General features: G+C 40.9%; 1 protein-coding gene across 2 annotated transcripts in view; it reads right to left on the bottom strand.

Annotated features, from left to right (window-relative positions):
• Window positions 1-618: 618 nt before the first annotated feature.
• The window catches only part of LOC117820461 (FERM, ARHGEF and pleckstrin domain-containing protein 1-like), a 70,309-nt gene continuing 48,062 nt past the window's right edge, over window positions 619-22,865 (bottom strand). For both annotated transcript variants that reach the window (XM_034694236.1, XM_034694235.1), the window contains 15 exons: window positions 22,372-22,576; window positions 16,078-16,265; window positions 15,324-15,413; window positions 11,773-11,906; window positions 10,731-10,812; window positions 10,405-10,642; window positions 10,181-10,311; window positions 10,021-10,089; window positions 9,506-9,595; window positions 9,116-9,198; window positions 7,700-7,815; window positions 7,318-7,481; window positions 4,652-4,759; window positions 1,908-2,059; window positions 619-1,811 (listed from right to left, as the gene is read on the bottom strand). In XM_034694236.1, coding sequence (XP_034550127.1) covers window positions 1,730-1,811; window positions 1,908-2,059; window positions 4,652-4,759; window positions 7,318-7,481; window positions 7,700-7,815; window positions 9,116-9,198; window positions 9,506-9,595; window positions 10,021-10,089; window positions 10,181-10,311; window positions 10,405-10,642; window positions 10,731-10,812; window positions 11,773-11,906; window positions 15,324-15,413; window positions 16,078-16,265; window positions 22,372-22,576 — 1,932 coding nt within the window. In that variant the 3' untranslated portion in view covers window positions 619-1,729. The remainder of the gene's footprint in view (window positions 1,812-1,907; window positions 2,060-4,651; window positions 4,760-7,317; window positions 7,482-7,699; window positions 7,816-9,115; window positions 9,199-9,505; window positions 9,596-10,020; window positions 10,090-10,180; window positions 10,312-10,404; window positions 10,643-10,730; window positions 10,813-11,772; window positions 11,907-15,323; window positions 15,414-16,077; window positions 16,266-22,371; window positions 22,577-22,865) is intronic.

The raw sequence follows: 22,865 nt of genomic DNA, 5'->3' as shown, positions 1-22,865 counted from the left end.
ATACTGATGGTCTCCTTGTGTAGATTTCTCTGTCGTCAGTGTATGAATGAGATGTGAGTGATTGATTGCTTTGAGAGGTATGAAAGACTAAAAAAGTGCTAAATAAGTACACATCCATTTACCATTTACTATTGAAAATATGAACGAGGCAGTGATGTTGACAATAAGATGTTCAAAATATTAACCAATTGTTTGAAGATCCAGTGGAAGTTATATTTATTATCTTTTTAATTGTCTTCTTTTATTTTCAGACTCAACCAGCTACATTTCTGGATTCACTTGATCTTGTCAGAATATTTTCGAAAAGAGAATTTTTGGACTCCCAAGATCAAATGCACACAAGTTGAGGGTGTTTGTTATTGCCTTTAATGGCCCAAGTTTGTGCAAAAATACAAGTGAAATAATTGGCTGGTCCTGGCTTCCTGCCTACATGCACAGTGTGCACACCACTGAGCTCAGTGTCTTGATCTATGATGCCATCTGTAGGTCACAGCTGTAAACACACTGAAGAACTGCCTTTCAAGAAGAAGTACCCAACATATGAAATTACCTGTTTTGCTTCCTGAGCTTAAAAAAAATGAGAAAAATGGGAGCACAAGGGAATAACAGCAACACAAATTTCAGTTTGAATAAGATTTTTTTATTGCTTTCATTTCCAAAGAGCTCTCTGTAATCTGGAAAAACACTTCAAATCTAAGCAGAACTGAGGTTTTCCACTTCATTTGCTTCACTGCTAAACCCCATGATCGATATGCATATTTCCATTCACTCGGACCCATAAAGGAATCTGGTATCTGTGAGTTCAGTGAGGGCAGCGGCGCTTGGAACTGAAAGTTTCTCTTTTGTTTCACACATAATCTTTTAAAACTCTCCATAACACTCAGCCACATAATCCAGAGATTATGAACATGTCTCACATTTTCTCTCACAGCTGCAGACGAACTTTAGTTCATAAAAAACTTGTCTGAGACATATTCATACAACAGAGTATTTACTAGAAATAGCATTAAACTGTGATGGCAGCTACCCCTGGCCACATTGTGATCAATCCTACTTTATGTCGATAATACAACAAAATAATTTCATATTTTAAACACTTTTTTTTTTAACAAGAACACATTGTGCCGGGCCAGGTTAAACCCAGCATTAATGTTAAAGGGTGGCCTGTTTCACATGATTTTAAATTTCATTGTCTACAGTACAGGAGACGCTCCTCATCTCCGATGTAATAAAATAGCATCAAAAAGTCCAGGACATTAATATAAACCAGTTTGGCACTGAAGTTGCAGGGCATTTTCAAAGCAGCAGTTTTCCGTTAAAAGAAAAAGTGGACAAAACATAATGATGATGCAGTGATAGTTGAAGCATCTAAGAGGGAATTCTGGGTATCTACATAAACATAATCCTGCTGTAAAAACAACCAATGACAAAAATGTAAAACCAGACAGATAGGAAGTGGTTCAGACCGTTAGAAAACAGTATAAAATGACATCCTTAAAAAAGAGGTTTCAGAGTTGAGAGTAAAAATGCCAAAAAATGCAGTCTCTGATGCAGTCTAAACCAGCGGACATGTCACCATTAAAGCATTAAAAAAAGCACCAAATGTGCATGGACACATGTACAAATGTCCCAGATATGCGTAGAAAAGAAAAACAAAGAGTCCCGGAGGACAGAAGGGGCCGGTCAGAGCCACAAGAGGGAGGCGGTGTGTGGAGACGAGGTGAGCTGATCAGTGAGGGTGGGGCTCTTTGCTGTTTAGGAAGCGAGGGCCACCTGAGGGGAGCGTGGCGCTGCGGATCACCTCCATCCACCTGGAGAGAGGAAGTTAGTTTTTATTAATCAGTCTGCCCTCTATGATGTGAAAAAAAGACTTTCAGGGAACAAACACGTGGTGGTGACGCTCTTACCTCTCGAATGTGTATTCACTCTCTGATCTGAAATAGTAGACGTGGGACTTGAAATGCAGTTTGAAGACGTAGTCTTTGTGGATGTTTTCAGACTCTGTGGGGATGGTGACGGAGTAACCCAGCAGAGGAAGGCTGGCCAGGGGATAATCATCCTGAGGAGTCATAAGAAGGGACACCAAGTTACAATGAAAAGCTATTTTGGCTTTTAAAATATTACAAAAATTCAGGATGAATCAAAAACAAATCAATGATTTCAAAAATGGCAAAGATCACCCCCCAAAAAACATTAAAATACTCTATTACAGTTAAAGTCACCCCCCATGTAAGTAAAAATAAAGGAATATTAGCTGATGCCACAATTTCATTAGGCTTTAAAATAAATATATCATCAACTTGAGAGAATAACACCATCTGTTACTGATTAATAAGTGTTCATCCCCCCTTTATTTCCCTCTGCTGCTGTAACACACTTTAGAGAAGAACACACACATACGTGCAAAAACTTGCTCAGGCACACACAAACTCAGAGTGCATCAATCAGGTGCATACTTCCCCATTCTTCTCCTGTTGTTCATATAAAAGTGCTGATATCAATCAGAACCACATTCTCCTCTATCACTGTGAAATGCTTTGTCATTAACAATGATCCTGTTTATGGATCTTTTGTGACCTTCAAAACTTTCTGCTGATGAAGACAGAGAGGCTAACAGGAAGAGGGGGACAAGGCAAGTAGCTGTGTGTAGAGAGCAGGAGTGTGTGGAGGCAGGTAAGAAGGTCACATTGAAGTAGACCAGTTTGGGAATGAACGCTCAGACAGATGAAGAATAGAGCACAATTCAGGAAATTCAAAGAAGTTGAAGTAGTATCTCTACCTGTAACGCAGTGCATTTCACATTATTGATATATGCAGCCTTGAAGTATATAAGTAGATTTTTTTAAACACCAGCTGTTTAAGGTTGCAGCTTGATGAGGTGGAGCTCAGTTTTGTAGCTTTTCTTTGGTTGGCTATTTCAGCCCAGTGGCTGCAAACTAAAGTAAGTAAGTAAATAAGTAAGATTTATTTATAGAGCACCTCTCAAAAACAGAGGTCACAAGGTGCTCTACTACAACAATAGAAAAACATTAAAAGGCAAAACAGCGATTGCAAGTACATACGAAAACACGACATAAAAACAGACAGATTAAACAAAAGCAAGTCTAAACAGATAGGTCTTCAACTGCTTTTTAAACATGTCAACAGAGTCCACAGTTCTCAGTTCTACAGGGAGACTGTTCCAGAGTTTAGGACCAACAACCTGGAAAGCACAGTCCCCTTTAGTTTTTAACCTTGTATGAGGCACAACCAATAAGCCCTGATCAGAGGACCTCAGAGTCCTGCTGGAATTATAAGGCTTCAGCAGCTCCCTGATATAGACTAGAGCCTGACCATTGAGCACTCTGTACACAACAACAAGAATTTTAAACTGGATCCTACATTTGACTAAAAGCCAGTGCAAAGAAATGAGGATCGTTGTAACATGAGATCTCCTAGATGATTTGGTCAAAAGTTAAGCAGCAAAGGGTAGCACCCATCAGAGGAGGGCCACAAGTGGAATCTGACAGGTTGCTAGAGACAGAAAAGCAAAATCTTTCAACACAAATCTTTTTTTTTTTTAAATTATCTGAAAGTCTGAGCTCTTTTGAACAATTTTTCAAATAAATCTACCTGAAAAATAAAATGTGTCTTTGGTGGAACTAATAACTCTATGACATCTGAAACATGGCATGGGGCACCAATCAGACACTGCTTCACTGTGATAATTGGAGCAACAGGGATAGAAAGAAGTAAACCAGTAACTACAGCTGTTTGATAGTAATAAAAAAGAGAATGAAACAATAAAAAGACTGCATGGTGGTGCTTTAGCAAGGAGGTTCCTGGTTCGAATCCCAGATTAGGCAGGTCCTATTCTGTGTGGAATTTGCATGTCCCCCCTGTGCATGCATGGGTTCTCTCTGGGTGCTCCGACTTCTTCCCACTGTTCAAAAACAAGCTCACTACTTAAATTGGTCACACTAAAAATTGCCCATTGGTGCGAGTGTGTGCGTGAATGGTTGCCCTGTGATAGGCTAGCGGCCTCATCAGGGTGTACCCCGCCTCCCACCCAAAGACAGCTGGGATAGGCTCTAGCACCCCTACAACCTCGAAAAGCATAAGCGGTAAGGATGATGGATGGATTAAAAAGGCAACTCAACTTTCAGTTATCCTTTAACAAATATGTAATGTTTTTATTTAAACTTATTCATGACTGTTTGTTTCTTTAAAACACATCTTACCGTTGTTTTTGGCCTCATACATGATTTGTGCTGTTGAAAACCTCTGAGAAGCCCATCATTTGACTCAAAACAGTGGACTTGTTTGATCTTTATATGCAGGTTTTTTTTTAATACACTCTTAAAGCTCCCTTTTTATTTAAAATTTGGTTTTGTAATGATTTAATGGTTTGTACTTGGATGAAAATATGGAACCTTACTCGGTAACTGCAGTTTCTACGGCCAACAAAAAGACAACATGCGATGAAGAACTGCATGGGAAAGCCTGTTAACCTGCATGATAGCACTCAGATTTGACATTCCGCACAGACATGTGATGCTTTTAAGTCCAGAGGTAAACAGTTTTACTGGCACAGAGTGAGGAGAGGAATGAACGTGGGAGAGGATACGATGGGTTCGCTTGACAAACAGAGCTGAGACAGAACATTCATCACCTGGTGAGACTTGTAGAAAAACAGACTGAAGTTAGTAAAGACCACCCAGAGTTTCTGCCAGCCGTTACTGTTCTTGAACTTCCTCAGTAAGTTTCCTGACAGATGATTCTGCAAAGGACAAAAGATACAAGTTTAAAACCAAAAGCCATATTGATACAAATACATTATATTACTAATAGTGACACAAAGTTGAAAAAATTTGACTAAAATGTGGAAGAGAAATTTCTATAATTAAAGGACAAGTCTGTTAAAATTCTAAAAAAGAAAATGTGGGTAGCCACGAAAAGCCCAACTATCAGTTTACTAGTGTATGATGTGCTTTTAAAGCATCATATACAGCAATACGATTGTATTGGATTACATGTTCCTTCATTTCAAGAAACATAAACACAATGGATTATTTAAACTCAATCCCAAATAGGGTAAGCATTCACTTGTCACCAATTGTGTGTTATTCTGCAGCTGAAACTAGTCCCTCCCAGGTACATTTTCTTAACACTACAGTGCTCAGCTTCTATAAGAAAATACTTTTAACTTAAAAAAGACAAAGACCTTGTGTTTGTGGACTGATTGTAAAGGTTTTAAGCATCAGTTTGAGCAAACTTTCTTCAGAATGAGTGCTGCAGACAATGATAGGAAGCCACAAAGTAAAGAGATGCATACAAGCACATTGTAGGTTTTGGCATTTGTTGAGAATAACAAAAATAAGACTTTGGCTTATTTACTTATCCTCTGTGCTTATATTTTTTTTACTTCAAAGTAAGATAAAAATCTCCTGTTCTGAGCACTTTAAATTATTGGTCTTTAGTAGTTAAAATACTAAATCAATTTTACAACTGTTTTAGGCTCTATGAACACATTACTTAATGAATATTTCACACATTTCTCTAAAACCACAGTAACTTCTTTTCCATATTTTTTTTCCTACAGAGCATCTTCTCTTCCTATGTTGCAGTTTAAGTATACACATACACAGGGCCTCTCCTGTCTGCCTGGCTCCTTTACCTCTAGACTCCTGCAGGATTCACTAAAGGAGAGACTCTGAACACGGTACCAGCAGATAACAGACAGAGGCACTGGTCCCTGGCCACCTTGGGGCCCCACCGAGGGGGCCTTATTCTCACTGACTGGACTAGGGTCCTCTACCACGGAGGAACGCACAGACACATGGGAAAAAATAGAAGAGAGAAAAACAGACAGGGAGGGAAGGACAGAGACACAGACTGAGTCGGTGAAACAGAAGCATGCAGTGACAGGGTGAGACAGGAAGGCCGACGGTGTGTCCGGGCTGTGAAGAGGACGTGGTTACATCTACAGAGGAGCAGCAGAGCTAGATCAGGGCTGTCAGAGGTGATGTTTAGCACATCTACGTACTGCTCTCTCTCTATTTTAAGACAATCAGAGATTTTAAGTGTCAGGGGAGGATATAAAAGGACAGAACCACAAAGAAAATCCACAGTTTTGAAGGTTAGAAAGACAACAACAAAATAACAAAGGTTACTACATGTCAAAAGAGGGAAGGAACAGGATCCTCAACTCAGCTTTTAAACACAGTTACTTGAGGTAAATATCTGTCATATTTATTATTATAATATATCTGAATTATTATGAAAAATTAATATATTAGAACAAAGAAAATTTCAAGATGGCAAAAATTAAAATACTTGGAATTTTAAAGGAACTGATCAGATTAAAGGTTCCATGTAGAACTGATGTCCATTGAAAGCACTCTTTACACATGTGGGTCCACTTTTCTTTTACATCTTCCATCAGTAGGAGCAACTTTTTAAAGAAAAAAAGGTCTAAAAAGATCAGTAAACTAGCTGCTCAGCAGCCAATGTTTAAAAAAGAGAGACATGATTTGCAACTTGCTTATTGAAAAAAAATGGAAGTTTCCCCAAAGTTCTTGGAGGAGACCAAAGAATGAGCTAGAAGTGAGAATATTAATCGCAATGCACATATCCGTGCAATTAAAAAATGCATTATATCATTATTTTGGCTTGGGCGCCACCTGTGGACAAAGTGGAACCTTTAATCTGTGTACCGATAAACCCCTGCAGAGGTGTAAATACATTATTTATTTATTTTTAAATGTCACCTGATTTCTTTGAACAGTCTAATCTAGTCATATAGAGGCATACGTTTTCATTTCTACCTGTTACATGACCTGTTTAGTTCTCCTTACAGGAGCTTTAAATGTAATTTCACCTCATGCTGTATCTCATGAATATATATAATGATATAAACCTATTGCAGGTAGAAATATGTAACCGTGACTCCAATAGTTTTAACAAAAACACTAAATAAAGGAGTTTGCATTGTTATTAAGGTTTATAAAGTGCAAATACTCACCTCAAGTAACTTTTATTAGTTTCTTAATCTGATCTGCATTGATTTTTAAATGTACAATATAAAAAATAGCACTTCCAAAATATGGGTCTTGCAATATTTTCAGCTCATTAAATTCAGTAATTTAAAATATGCTTTTAACCATAGAGTATAATTAGTTCTATGATTGAATGCAGCACAGGAGGATACTGCTCCCACAGACAGACATCATTAAAGTGAATTAGGAAACAGCACACACTCAGACACAGAGAAAGAAAACAGTGAAGCAGGGGTACAGAGGCAGGTCTGAGGTTTGAGTGCTGACGTTTGGCTGGTACCTCCACAGCTATGCTAAAGTCCACCATGGACACACTGGTGTTCCTGTGCCAGCACACGTGCACCATGGTGTTACCACGGTGAGGAGCCGGCTTGTCCAGCGAGGTATGCAGGGATGTTAAGTCGTCCTCAGACTCTGCATCCACCGAGGAGTCCTCAGGGCATTCTGGGAAATTCAGGAGGTGGTTACTGCTAGATAATGAGTGGGGTGATGAGGAGAGAGGGGCGCTAAAACACAGACAGTGTCAGCTTATTCAGGAATCAAACATAGGCTCATGTATGTGGGACTTCTTTCAGAGGAGTTCATATTTTACAAAATGGGTAGTTTATTGTTTCCTTTTTGTAGTTCAATATTTCATCCTGTATGTTTGTGTGGTAACTTACTGTTGCCATCTGTCAGATTGCTGCTCAGGATATCAGATGAAGGCCCATTGCTGGTTTTTGCCGTCTCTATCGCCCCCTTTATGTCCTCCATCCACTTTTCCATCTCCTTCAATGAACTGGAATGAAAAAGAGGAACAGGTGAAATGTTGAACAGATCCTATCATTACAGCAGGAAGACATGGAAGTTAGGAAAAATAAGAGTGTCATAGTTTGGATCCATGTTAAACCAGGTGTACTACCAAACTATTTCTCAATATGGCACTGAAGCACTGTCTGCTCATTCATGAAAACTAGATCAGCCACATGTTAAAAGCTGGATGCTGAAGCAGGGGTTCTTCCTCTTTTATGTCAGACTGAAAAAAATGTTGTTAATACCCCCCAGGAGACATCTGTTGTCTTTCTCACAACACATCCTTATTCAATTATTAGACAGAACTTTAAAGCTCCCGTGAGGAACTTTCGATTTGTGTTGATTTTGGCGCCCCTTGTGGACAAAGGTGCACCTCCTATGTCTTTGCTGTACTTGTCCTGTGTAAATAGTGTTTTCTGACAAAAAACATCATCCTGCCTCCAAGTGTTGTAGTCAAAACCACATTAACTGAGACCAAGACATGTCCGAGACCAGAGTGCACCGAGACAAAGACAAGACCAAGACATTTAGGGACCGAGACCGAGACCAAGTCAAGGCCAAGACCAAGGCAGGGCGAGACCGAGACAAGACCAAGAAGGTTTGTTTTTGTCTTTGTTGCCTTTCTTTTGACGCACTGTGAGAGACTTTTGACGCCAGTAAAACGATTTTTTCTGTTGCCTGTGATCTCAGGAGAGGTACAAGGTCGTAGCGGAAGCTAAGCAGGATTTTGTCAAGCATTTTTTTTCTCATTAGTTGTGCATTTTCTATTTTCTAATATTTGTAGTGCTTTTATCTGATGGGTTATAGCCTAGGTGTTGACTGTGGTGATAATTTTGACGAGACCGAGACCTTCAATCAGCGGTCTCGTGACTGGCCTCGAGGCCATGACCGGTCTCAAGGCCAAGACTGGTATCAAGTATCAAAACTTCTATAGATCAGGGGGAAAGGGAGAAGACTATACAACCTGTGAACTGAAACCCAAGGAACATAATGTCCTTATAGAAATGGCGTTGTTCATACAAACTAGTTTGTTATGTGTTTACTCTAACACTTGGAAGAAACCAATATGAGCATAGCAACATATTACCATCTAAAGGAGACAACAATAAATGCTGTGCGCTTTAGACATTTTTAATTATTTGTGGAGAATCAAATGCATCTGATGAAAGATGATCCAAAGATTCTCAAATGTCTTTCTAAAAGAATCCAGATTCTCCTGCAGCCACTCTGGGTCACCTTAACGCAAAGGTACAAGGTGTCTGTGGGCTGTCAACCTCTGTTCTTACCTTGCTGCCACCACCACTGACTGCCGCTCTCCAACCAGTGTGAAGGCGTGCGGCACACCCCACTCATCCTCACTCTCTCTGATCTGAGAGAAGAACACAGAGACACAGAAAAAACATTAGAGAGCAGCCGTATCTGGGACAGCCGGGACAGAAATAGACAGAAAGGGAGAGAGAGACAGAGGGAGGGAAGATAAAAAGAAGTGCGGGAGAAGGACATGTGTAGTTAGTTGTTCTGAAAGTTGGTGCGTGTGTGTAGTTGACTTTGTGCATGTGTGTCAGATGTTGACAGAGCTGCTCTTCAGCTGTTTGAGGCGGCTCATTTTCTGTAATGACAAACTGGTGACAGCAGTTTGAAGCGCTTTGTGTTCAATGGAGGGACGCAGCACTTACTGTCATGCCGTGCAGAGGCAGCTGCCCGTGCACTTTGAACTGATTGGTCCCCGTCATCCCTCGACTCGTGTACAAAATGACGTCGTTGAACTATCGCCAAGGAGACAGAGAGAGAGAGAGGTGGAGAGAGAAATACACAGTCAGTCAAGCTAAATGTCACTGGGTCCGTCTTTTGTTTAAATGACTAAATTAAATTGACTTTATCTAATTTAGAATTTGAAGGGAGCAAAAAAACTTGTCACAACAGCCGTGACATTATTCTAGCATGGTAGCAGCCCAGAGCTCCTTCATAAACACAAACTTTTACATTTGTAATTCCTTGTTTGTCAGAGTTATATTTCAGTTCTGAGCAACATGTCAAAATTATTCCACAAGAAAAACTCTTAAGCATTTGCACTTTCTCTGCCAACACAATCTGAGTGATGCAAAGCTGGAAATGATAAAAGCATGATCACTTTTCCTCTGAGATCACACGGTTGAATTATTAGATTAGTGACATAGTTTTAAAAAGTTACCAGGAAAAACATTCGTTGCTGTAGGCCTTTTCCAGATAGCTTGCTGAGGCAACCTAACCTGATGAACTCCTAAAAAAAACAAAAACATGCCACATTAGACAAAAACACAGGTTGAGAATTTGAACTGTTACATGTCCAGTTTTTACAGCTTTAAACCAACCCGTCCAGGCACAACAAGATTGTCAACGCCAATCAAATCCTTCTTCAGCTCCAGAAGCTTCTGGAAGTTCTCCATCTTGATTAAGCTTCCCTGGAGCTGCTCCACCACCTCAGACACATCTGCCAGAGCAGCTGCACACCAACCAGAGGGGAAGAGAGGATTATTACTTTACAGCACCGGAAGACACAAATGTGGCTGTATGAACACCAGCCGGAGATCAGTACCTCTGCAGTCCCTGAAGTCCACATGAGTAGCCGGGTAGTGTTTGCACAGGCGCTCCAGGATCTGTTTGTAGTGGATGAGGCGATGCAGAGGCCGCAGGATGAACACATTGAGGGGGACGTAGCAGACCTTCTGCAGCTCAAAGTCCCTGCAGAGACTCTCTAGCCTGCGGGACCCTCTGCACGCCTTCTCCAGCTCCAGCAGCACTTCAGACTGCTTGTGAAAGTTTGCTGACAAGGGCTATGGACATATTTGTAGCATATTAAGGAGCATGTTTTTACCAAGTGATTACAAAGTAGTGAGAAGTTCTAATTAGTTGTTTTCTTACCTTCAAGCCTTGTAGGTTCTTAAGCATGACATCTCCAATGCGCTGGTAGTCTCCTTTTATGTGAGCATTGGAGCGTCCTTCCCTGAAAGAGATAAAAACACCACTTTTTAAATCTTTGTTAGATTTTGGAGCTGTTGTAGGAAGTTAATTAATTGACTAAGCCTCACATAAGCAATTAAAGCTGATTCATTATTTAAAGCTTTACTCTGTGCAAGAAAAAGCCCCATAAAGTTGCAGACAGCTCTTTTAACTTTGACAAACAGATCCACCAGCAGGTGTCTCCCTCGAGCATGACTTCCCCCATACAGGCTGCAAATGCAATGAGCTGCCATCACTGGATTCATTCACAATCTTATTAATTTTGTTCAGAATTTAAGCACCCGTTCTGGGGAAACATATCCAGTCTGTAAAACTCCCTTAATCTATGACAAACAGCGTCTTAATCCTGGTCATAACAACAAAGGTTCATTTCTACACAACATTTGAATATGCAAAGCTGAAGAAGAGACACGTGTAGTGCTGGATCATTTGCATTCATGTTTGAATGTGCCTCTTATCAGCAGAGTTGGCAGTAACATCACTCTGAGCTTCGATTTGAAGAATCACTTTGAGCTTTAATTATAAGTAATGATGATGACTGGCACATATAGGCTCTGGGATTAAAATCCTACCGTAAACGTCTGCAGTTAATGGCCATAAATAATGATGCCTTTATGCTTCACTGTCTGCAAAACTGTGTGTGTGTGTGTGTGTGTGAGTCTGTGTGTGTTGTATGTAAGATAAAGCCCAACATCATTAAGAAGATCAGACAGCACAAACCCACAGGCAAGAAAAGGCCGGCCGGGCTGCATGACTGTTTCCATGGAGACAATAGCTCCTTGGGTCATGTGAAGGGGCTGGGTCGCCCCCTTTAAGGCTAAATGCCAATAACGCTCATTATAAAGGAGGGTAGAATTGTGATAAAGCGTTCTCAAAGAAAAGCAGGTCATTCTTAAGGGGCCCTGCAAAGACTTTTTTTTGTTGGAAGTGAAATAAGTCTCACCAGAGTGCGAGCCTCTGCTCCACCTCCCTGAGAAAACCTGTGTGGAACTTGTGCAGTGGCTCGAAAGTGGAGAGGAGGGTGTTCTTTAGGGAGTCTGGAGTGGCTTCGTCTTGTCCCACAGCACTCTGGAAAGACTGAGGACACAGACACATAGCATGGTCAAGAAAATACATAAACCTTTTAAATTTTAAGACGATATAAACAATACTTTTTTTGTTTTTATTGTGCATTATTTAGTCAATAGTGTTTGTATATGGCAGGTTACACTTGTTTTAATCTAGAGACTCTTTGGCTTCTGTGTGCACGCCTCTGGGAACTATGGCCAATGTTTAGGGCATTCCTGTGGAGCCTCTGATTCATGATGAGCAATTTCAGCGAAGACTTCCTTCTTCGTGCGCTGTATTGATCACTCTAATCATCAACATAAGAGCAATCATGAGTTCAGATCACAAGTGAAGCAGAATTCGCCCTCGTGCATATGACTGCAGAATAAATGCTATTATCTATGGTTAATCACATCCTTCTGAGAAGCGCCTGTTTATCTGTTTTGGTAAGTCTCAGTTTCACTGTAAACCGTAAGTCACTCTGGCTTACTTCACAATAAGAACTAAAAAAACAAAAGCAATTATCCTGAAGGTAACCTTCAATTCATGGGTCCTATATTTGCCAAATAACAGTATCGTGATGCAGATTAGCTAAGCTTGTCAAGTCTGTCCTCATGAGGAGAAGAAAACATCCTAAAAAAATGCTTGTTTGTTGAATGGGGGTCACTTTGATCATTTCTAATGCATTCTAGGTACAGGAATATTACTTTCATGACACAGCGTCAAACAATTTGTCGCTCAAGCAGAAATTTATGATCTAGAACAACCTGTTTGTTGCACTTGCATGCAGACATCTGTTTATAAGGCAAGGCAAGGCAGCTCTATTTGTATAGCGCATTTCATACACGAGGGCAACTCAATGTGCTTTACATTAAAACATTAAAAGCATTGGAAACATTCAGACAAGCATAAAAGAACACAATTAAACTGACAAATATAATAAAACAGAAAAGTAAAGGAAAATTAGAATATATTAAAAATGACATTAAAATTTGCATTTAAAGTGAGTTAAAATAAGCTAAGATAGGAAGGCAGTGGCAAATAAAAAGGTCTTTGATTTAAAAGAGGTGAGAGTTGGAACGGACCTGCAGCTTTCAGGGAGTGTGTTCCAGTAGCAGCAGATATAGAGATAAATTAACTAGAATGTCACCGCAGTGTCTGCCTGCTTTTGCTCTCCATACTGACTGGTTTCTTGTATACCAGGACTGTCAAACATGCGGCCCGCGGTCCAAAACCGGCCCGCCAGAGGTTCCAATTTGGCCCGTGGAATTACTTTGCAAAGTGAAAAAATTACAGAGAAGACATTAACTGCAACTTTTCAATAAAAGTAACTACTATTTCAAATTTGTCCTCTAGGGGTCGCATAAAATCATAGCGCTGATGGAGCGCACCTGAGCGGCTCTTTTTTTCCAGGACTTTTTTTCTCAAAGTGAGAAAATAGATTGCTTGCTGTTTGCATAATCTGGTTGAGATTCATAAAGTCTTTTTAGAGCACTATAAGATGATCCACTAACTACTAACACTAGCCTTACACCCCTGCATACAACACTGTCCAGCAAGCAAACTGTTCCTGTTGGAGCTGAGGGGTCCAGAATAGTCAACTTCACCGTCTTCATTACTATAATATATATATATTATTTTTGCAGTAAACATTATACTCTGTGTCAGATGAATGGGAAACCTGTGTGTTTTGTGTGTTCGCAGCAGGTTTCAGCGCTTAAAGAGTTAAATATTCGGCCCCACTATGAAACTCATCATGGCCAAAAATAAAACAGCTGTTTTTGTAGAAAGATTCTTCATTAAATGTGAACATTTACAGAATGTACTTGTACTATTTTGCACTAAAACAAAGGTAAAAATGTAGAGTTGTTGTTATTTATAGGTTATTATGTTATGATTTTGCTGGTCCGGCCCACTTCAGATTAACTTGGGCTGTATGTGGCCTCTGAACTGAAATGAGTTTGACACCCCTGTTGTATACACTAAAGCCTGCTGATACCTGATTGGTCAAAACTGCTGATACTACAAACGTACTATGAACACAAACTAGAAAACGTCCCACACTTAAATCAAGCCCCTGCCTACAGATTCTACATTTAAACCTAAATAATCTAAACTCAGATTTAGTTGAGCTAAAGTAAGAGGACAAAAGCCATCTAATGTCGATCTCTGCACATTAAAAACTTTATGTAATGTCAACCTCTCTGTCAACCTTTCAGAGATAAAGCCTATTTATCTCTGATTAATTGCTTTGTTATTCATTGGCTGGAGCCTTTTGCAGGTGAAAGACATGGTAGGATCTTCCAGAAGGATATCACATATCACGGGTATTTCCAAAGAGTTTAGACAGTTCTCTGTTTCACAACAGATGAAGCAACTGCAGAGCTATGCTTTTTCTCTCCGTGACATTGGATGACTCAAGTCCTGATTTTCTGGTCTTGAGCTTGCACAGGCATGCAGCTGAGGCATACAGAGCGCTGATCAATGCTGTGTTAATGCAGATATTTCTCAGGATACCACTAAAGGCCCTTCATCTGTGCGTCTGCTGTTGTGCTTCGGTCTCGTGACGTCTCTTAAATCCTTTAATTGCTGGAGGATGAATGGAGGAATCAATAGCCAATCATTCTTAACACTTTCTTCCATTAGGTTAGATTGAAGTTGCATGTTGCAGACAGAGGACAGCTTTATTTCGCTGACGTGATGGGAAAGAGGAGTAGAGTTTTAGGAAGTGCTTGTGGAAGGGCTTGCGAAGAAGAGCCAGCTGTTGTTCACATGACTTCACCCCGAACAGCGGCAGCGACCAGCTAATGGGAAAAAGTGGGGGTAAGAGAGACAGCAGCACAAATGCAGATGGAAAAAAGAACGAGGACTAGAGCCAACCCAAATATTTATGAGATGCATGAAAGGCCTCTCTGAAAATTACAAGACAAAAAAAGCCACAGCCTTTTAAAAACACCAGTGAAAGAGTGGTGATGCATCTTCTCCACATCCTTACTCCGATTTGAACAACTGCAGGCTTTCGGGAGAACATCCCCAGTTTGCAACATATTTAATATCCTGTGTTCTGCTACATTTCCTCTCAGATATTGTCAAATGAAATGGTCCATATGCTTGTTTCCAGACAGTAAAATCCAAAAGGAACAGACCGAAAGAGTGAGTCGGATCCATGCGGCTAAATCTATCTCTTTAAACACAAACACAGTTTAGTATTCAAAGCCTTGAGTGAGTCGGATAAATGATTTTCAGAGCACGGGTGCGGGGAATGAATAAAAAATGAAAATCGCATCTGCCAGAATATCCCTGTGTCACCGCCTGACTCTGTGTTTTGGCGGGCGCTCTGCCATGGAGCAGCTAACCGGAATAATCAATGTTTTCTCCCCAGAGGACAGTGCAGGGGAAAACAAACAGAGAAGCAGCGTGTTGGCAGGAGGACTCGGATGTTCTTACCACAGTCACCACCTCCAGGTCCTTCGCATACGTCCTCTCTGTGGTCAGGAGCTCCTTGGCGATGAAGTAGGCCCGATCAGTTGGGAACCTCTGTGGAGGAAACACAACAGAGAGGAGATTGTAAGAAGGCCCAACCAGGAGAAATACTTCATACGATGAAAGATGGCTTCCTGGACTCAAAACGTGTAGGTTCTCTAAAGTCTCTCTTATCTATTTCCCATGACCACTTGCTTTCGTTACATTATCCCGCTTATTACATGAATCAAAAAATGTGCCAGACTCTTTTCCGCAGATTGATTAGATATGACATGTGTGATCAGGTTGTCCCTGACATCACTTTTGCTATTCAGAATTAATTACTGTATCTCTGGGGTTTTGACCAATCAGAATCAAGTATTTAACACAGTTGGGTGATTAGTGAGAAAGCTGGGTAACAAGCTATGATAATTAAGGCATTTTAATTGTTTAAAAAGGGAATGCCTGTAGCTTTCCTAGTATTCTATGAAGTCCAACTTGTGTTTGGTGCTTGATCAGTTGTGTTGCCTTTCTTATCTTTAAAAACACCCTGTTGTTTTGCCGTTGGAGGGTAAATCAGGACAAGAAATCTAGGTCCAATTCTATTTTGGGTAGGAGCTTTGAAGAACAAGTTACACAAAAAACAACAACAACCGGGACAAAAGAACAGATATGAAAAGCGACTACATGAAGTACTCATTGTTTTTTGTCAACAGAAGCTCCCAACTGAATCACAGACCTTCCTCCGAACCTCGTCTTCATCATCCGTGCGAACGCTGCCGGCGTCATTCAGCAGCGGGCTGGTCAGTGGGGAAGGTAGCCGGCCGTCGGGACTGTGGCTGCACAGCTCCAGAGACTTCTGACCGTTGACCATCCCGTGAGAGTGACCAGAGGATGCAGACAGGCGAGGGCTGTTTGCTACCACTCCTAGACGGGGTCAATCGGCAACCCGGGAGAGGGGAGAGAAAGGGAAAGTCAGTGGTTGGAAGTAAACATGAAAAACGTAATGAACCAGATATTATTTTACCTGATTCAAGTCTTTTTTAATCAAAGGTTCTGAGTCTCAGTTTTTTGAATGTCAGATTATGCTTTGATTTTTTTGTAAGGTAACTATTTTTGGGATTTTTGACTGTTGGTAAGACACATATCAGACATTTGGAGATATGGACCTGAACATTTTTTACAATTTACTGACATTTCCAAGGCTTAACTTTGATCAATTAATAAAGAAAATAATTGTCAGGTTAATAAATGATGAAAGTAATCATTACTCGCCACTTTCCAGAAATGTCAAACTCCAAAGACACTGACATTTTCATATTGATGAAAAACCTTCCAGCAGTCAGTTCACAGTCTTAGATGGCAAATATCACCGGCTGAGAAACTGTCATATACTACAAAATATATATTGCCAGTTCTATACTATATACGGCTCACTATTGATTCAAAGAATCCTTCTGAACCAGGATCAGAGTCTTCCTCAGCTGCACTGTGGAGGGATCAGCCTTCAGAAAGTGAAACATCAGCCGTGACTCACTCTACAGTCCAGACAGCTCTTGCAGTCTTTGAGCCACGTCAATCAATACCTTTAGCTGAGACATACACTGCAGGATGATCAAGAGTAGCGGCTCACCTACAGTCATCTCTACTGAACACGTCCACTGAGCTTACTTACTATGTTTAAGCTGCAACTTGCCCACCTCTTTCTGCTGTCCTCTGGAGCAGCGGCATAAACACAGCAGTGGTTACATGCACACAAAATAACAGTGCAACACAACTGTTTGAGGGATTCATTGAAACTCAACGGATGAGGAAGGAAGAGAGGAAAATATCTACAAGACTGCCATGTGGAAACACACACATTCACCAACCAACACTACAGAACTACAGGGAGACAGACGAGGAGAAGTCTAGATTCATAAAACAGCACCGACTACTGGGGCCTACAAAAGAAGATTCAGAACATCTCACTTCAAAGAGGTACTCTTTATTGACTCTAAAATAGGACATATGTACACGGTTAAATTAAAACAAATATTGAAAAAAAGCAGCATAAAAAGTTCAGCCACGTAATTGTGAGTGAGACTGAAAGGTGTGCAGTGAAAAAGTGTGAATTCATGCAGTTTTCTAAGACTTACCTAAAATTAAATAAATAAAAGATCCCTGTGAATGTAATTAAATGTTGTGAGTAAACAACAGCATGACCATATTGTCATGAATTTGTTATTGCTGTTCTAAAAAAGTCATTTGGTAATGAGGAAACATTTGCATATTTCAGTCTATGAATACAAATCAGATTTACACCAATGTACTTGTTACAGTGACAGATTTTGTTTATGGTTAAAAAATACTGTTTACTAATGTGCTTCTTATGAATTTAGTCTCTAATGATACGTCATGATTTCCTTAATATTAACATCACATTCTCCTGTTTTTGGTTTTTAGTTTTTTTTAATAACAGCAAAGTGACTGAAAGCACTACCTGTGTAATATGACAGTACATGCAGAGAGAAGAACAGCATGATGCATGCATTGGAAACACAAGTGGTGGAAAAGCACACAGGTCTCACCTACAGACCTGGGACTTTGATCTGAACACACACACACGTTAAATGACCAGGAGTTAGTTGACAAAATGTATCTGCTCAATATGACTTTGTGTAAAAGTCTCATCCAGGTCTTTGGCAGATCTTTGTGCACCAGAGAGGGTTCCCTCGCTCTGCAGAGATCCAGTAACTCCCAAAATAAACATGCATCTGTTTGATGTCAAAGTGCTGCACTAATCTATGTCATGCAGCTTTGAATGTTTTGCCACTGATTACTTTTAAATATTTTTAAATGATTATGAGGAGGACTGAAATTATCACTGATGCCCTGATATGACTCCTAAAGCAAATAAGCAATGTAGCGATAAATGGCATGCTGAGGAGACAGCTTAACAAAATAAAAACTACCTACACAAGACAAAATCATCGTAGAGACATGACACACAGCTTTGTCCACAGCAAGATCAGCACAAGACCTTAGGTTTCTCACAGGAGCTTTAGGGCCTGTCTCCACTTACTGCTTTTTTTGTGCAGCGTCTTTTTCATTACAAAAAAACAGTGCAGTTCAGTCTTTTCAGTGCTCAGCATCCTCAGAACAAACATCCCTCTGTGTTAAGTCGATGCTCTCACAGCGCTTTGAGAAATTGTTTAGCTTTTGGAGCACTGCTGCACTTGTAAAAGTTATAAACTGTATAATTAATAGACGTAGTATCCGTGACATCACCCATCTGTTCCTGAGCACTGTTTTGAAGCCAATTGTTGGTGGGAGCCATATTGGAAATGCTGAACTCAACCTAACTTCTGTTGAGTTAGTGTGAGGTAAAGAGGCGGGCTTTGAGCCTCCTCACCAACAGCTACAGTGTTCCTGCCTGTCAATCAAGTCAGTCATGTCCTTATTTGGGCAAAACTCATAATCTTAATATCTACTGAACTGTTAAGTAATTAAAAAAATTCACCCTTGTACAGTTTGTGCCAATGGAAAAATTTGCTACTCAGACCTAAATCGTTTTTCAACCAGGCTGTAAAGGTGTTTATTAATGCTGCAAAGATCATCTCTTTTTAATTGGTGTGTATGTGGTTTCTGGTGTTTCTGCAGCCAGCCTCAAGTGGAAGCTTGATGAACTGCATTTTATACTGTAACATTTCCGCATGGGCTTCATATTTTGAGACAGGAGGTTGCCGCTTGGTCAAAGTCCATCACCGGCTAATCAAAATCAAGAAGGGATGGGACCTCCGGTATGAACTTTGTCAACAACAACAGAGGAGGTCTGTATGAAGTCTAGTTCTGGTAACTCTACAACTTGATGTCTATTGATTATCTTTGTACATTTTCTTTTTAAAATGTTGAATAACGAAAGTATGATGCATACAGTATTTTTAGTATGGGCTTATGTATTGTTAGCATGTGGTTATGCCAAACAGAACTCAGACTCACCTTGAACTCAGACTCAAACTTGTCTCACCCTTTTTGTCATAACCAAAAGCTAATTATACATTACCCAAGATGACACAAGTAGCTCAGTTTCAATGGTTGGTTGCGCTTTCACGGCAGCGGTTCACATACCAACCAATTTACAGGTTAAATTGACATTAAATGTAATGTCTTCAATTGCAGTAAAGTCTAAACTTAAGCACTTTTCTGTTGGTTTTTCTAACAGATGCAGAAATTAGCAGCACCAGTGTAAGGTCCACTTCCCTGTGATCCTCCAAATCCTCAGTAACCAACATGGCTCATTTAAAAAACAAAAGACTCAGACTTAAGATTCAGGATGAAGACAAAAAAAACTCACTACAAACATGTTGCTTGATGTAAGTGTTAAAGAAGTCTGGGAGCACCGTATAGCAAACGTTGACAGTGATGGATGAGCCAAGGGACCTTGAGCTTTGAGGTGTTGCCCTTAAACTGCCTTTCACACATACAATACTCACACATCCCCTGCTACTAAAACCTGCCTCTATTTTCCTACGTGTTCCCAAACTCCTGTCATCTTTACCCTGATTTTCTTTCTGCTCTGGAATAGAAAAACTGTTAGCTGGATCACTGCAGAGGAGAAAACCCTGATACCGGTAATCTTTAAACCACACAGACTGTAGCGAGTGTCAGAACAGATTTACATGCAAACACGACTGAGGGGGAAAAAAGTAGAAAAAAAAAAAAACAGAAGAGAAAAGAAATGACAGTTTCAAGCTTAACAGACAGGTGCTTACATTGGACAAAGAAAAGAAAGAACAGAAATGTGATCACTTTTTCAAACACAAAAAACACAAGGACAGAAGTGCAAATGAAAAACAGAAAAAAGTGCAGTGCCATTTGTTAGGAAGATTGAAACTTTGCAATCTCTATAAGCTAGAGGAGTTTGTGGAAGCCACAGCTGTAAGAGCCTGATACCGAATTACAGCCACAGATACTTGAGCAGGAGTCAAGTGCAGATGGAGGGCGTCAATAGTGAACATGAGAGCTATAAACTGCTGTGGAAGTGGATAAAATACCACTACAACAGACTGTTCACCTCAGCCTGACCAAGACACGGCTGCTCCTTCAAACGCAATTATACTACTTTTACCAAAACACTTTAAAGTTACACTCATCCCTCTGTGTCTCTACATTTGCATATAAAACCAGACAGGTTAATGGAAGCCCCTGTGTCACGCAGCAAAGAGTAGAACATACTGTAAACAATATTGATACACCAATTCGATGTTCAATTTGGTATTTGCAGTGCAGTAATTAGTTTTCACCTCAACGCCAAATACACCAGACACTGTCACTACTCTCACAACAATTGCAACCCAGACTCAGAGTAAAGAGTGTCAATAAATCAAACAAGACAAGAGGATTATTACAAACAAACACCTACTGAGTCAACAACCACTGCCACAATTCTACATTCACAGTTTTCTTCAGGCTTAGAAAAACAGCCCTCACAACGCGTGTAAAGAAGGGAACCTTACATCCACATTAAGCCGGTAGAAGAGAGACATTTCTACAATGAAAGGATATGTGTGTTTCTGTCATAAGGCATCCGAGACACAGAAACTCAACCAATAATTCAACGTAGATTTTCTTCCCAAAATGTGCACGTAAAAAAAATGTGAGACAAAGTGCAACTGCAACAATCATTTTTCTTCCATTCCAACCTAAAAGGAGCCAACAATTCTGTCTACATTTGATCAATTAGTAGCTCCTTAGAGTTAAATCCCAACATGGCACTTGTGTATTTCTACAGACTTTTCAAACACTAAGGGAGGCTGGAAGTAAAGCTCCTCCTGCAGTGCAACAAACAAGAAAACCCTGGACAGATTCCTCCTTTGTTCACTCTTGGATGAGAAATGCTGAGTTCAAAAAGTGCTGCTAGTAGCTTAGGAGAAATAGTGTCAACATCATTTTGAGTTGCCCTCTAACAGATATAATCTGTCATCCATGTTACACAGCTTTTATTCCTCCATCTGGACACAAACTAAAGCGTTTAAACTCTCGTGTGGAGAGGGTTTCTGTTCTTTAAATTAACAGCTGAAAATCTGCGCACCCTCCTCATCACTAAGGGCTTGGTACCCGTCCTCATCTGCCTCCTCATCCAGCTGCAGGCTGCCAAAGGAGAACTTGTTCCTCGGTATAGGAGAAGATGATTTAGCCTCTGTTTGATTACCAAACATCTGAGGACTGCTGCTGTTCCCCTTGTTAGCCTCCACTTCAGACTCACTGGACTCTGAACCACTTGTAGTGGAGCAGTCGTTCATTTGAACCCCTCCCATATTTGAGACACCAGGCTGCCTTAAACGCTTATGCCCCAGACTAGACCTCGGCCTACCCGGTGCTGAGAGGCCATTGGCTACCATGCGGCGCTCTAGAGCGGCCATGCGTTCAGCTCGAGACAGTACGGGGCGGGACTCTTGCCCCGAGGAAGATGTCCCCTGGTTGGCGTTTGTGTCTGGGTGGTATCGCACTTTGTGGGGTTTTTGTAAGCGAGGGGAGCGGCTCGGGAGGGGGGAGTACCTGCCCTCGTCACGGGTAGGGGGGGCAGAGCTGTGACCGTTCTGCTCAGCGTAACTGTGGGGGTTTGACTGAAGGAGGGGATCCAAGACGGGGCTGGTGACAACACTCCTTGAACCCAAATGCTGGACTGTAAGAGGGCTGCTGCAGTGCCTCTCTCTAAAGCTAACTGGGTCTAACATAGCGCTATGGACAGGACTCTGGGTCATCTTTTGATTTGATTGGTTGTGAGGCTTGTTAAAGTCAGGGCTCATATTGAGGGATTGTCTAGAAGAGGAAGGAGACTCTCTGTACCGCATCCTACCCAGAAAATGCTCCTGCTGGACCTGGAGAGGTCCATTTATGCTCCCTGTTCCAGACCCTTGCCATGGCGTAGCCTGCTCCCTATAACTAGGATTATTTCTTAAAGCCTGGTCCCTTCCCAGGCTGTATTCACTCTCAAAATCCTTGCAGTCAATGTAAGGGATGCTGCCTCTAGAAGCCCGAAATGATGGACCTGTATTCAGATGTTCTGGATGAGTCTGCCGTATGGAGCCCGTTCTCTCCTCCGTCCTGGACACAGAGCCTCTGTCGTCGTGGCCGTTCCTCTGGTGAACCGGGCTCAGTCTTGTTGTTCTTGAAGCCGTGGGGTCTTCTGCGCTCACCAACGCTGACTCCGTCCAATGACGCCGATGAGGAGACTCTACCCTGGGAGCACCATGCTGACAGACAGAAACAGAAGATGAAAACATTTCACTCATGTGTGATTTAATTACTTGTACTATTTTATCATTGGGTGTCTTTAATTAAGAAAGTCTGTGCACATTTCAATGCTTATTACACAGCTATGTGAAATACTTGATTCTGATTGGTCAAAACCCCTAAACAACGCTGATTAACTCTCAGACACATCATGTCACACTATTCATTTTTTATTCTTTCTGTATTGATGGGACAGCTGGAGAGAGAAAGGGGAGCAGTGATTGGGGAAGGCATACAGCGAAAGGTCGA

The sequence above is a fragment of the Notolabrus celidotus genome, chromosome 10 (assembly GCF_009762535.1).
Source record: "Notolabrus celidotus isolate fNotCel1 chromosome 10, fNotCel1.pri, whole genome shotgun sequence".
NCBI classification, from domain to species: domain Eukaryota; kingdom Metazoa; phylum Chordata; class Actinopteri; order Labriformes; family Labridae; genus Notolabrus; species Notolabrus celidotus.
The sequence above is the reverse complement of the archived record's forward strand: the minus strand, read 5'-3'. Positions and strand labels throughout refer to the sequence as shown.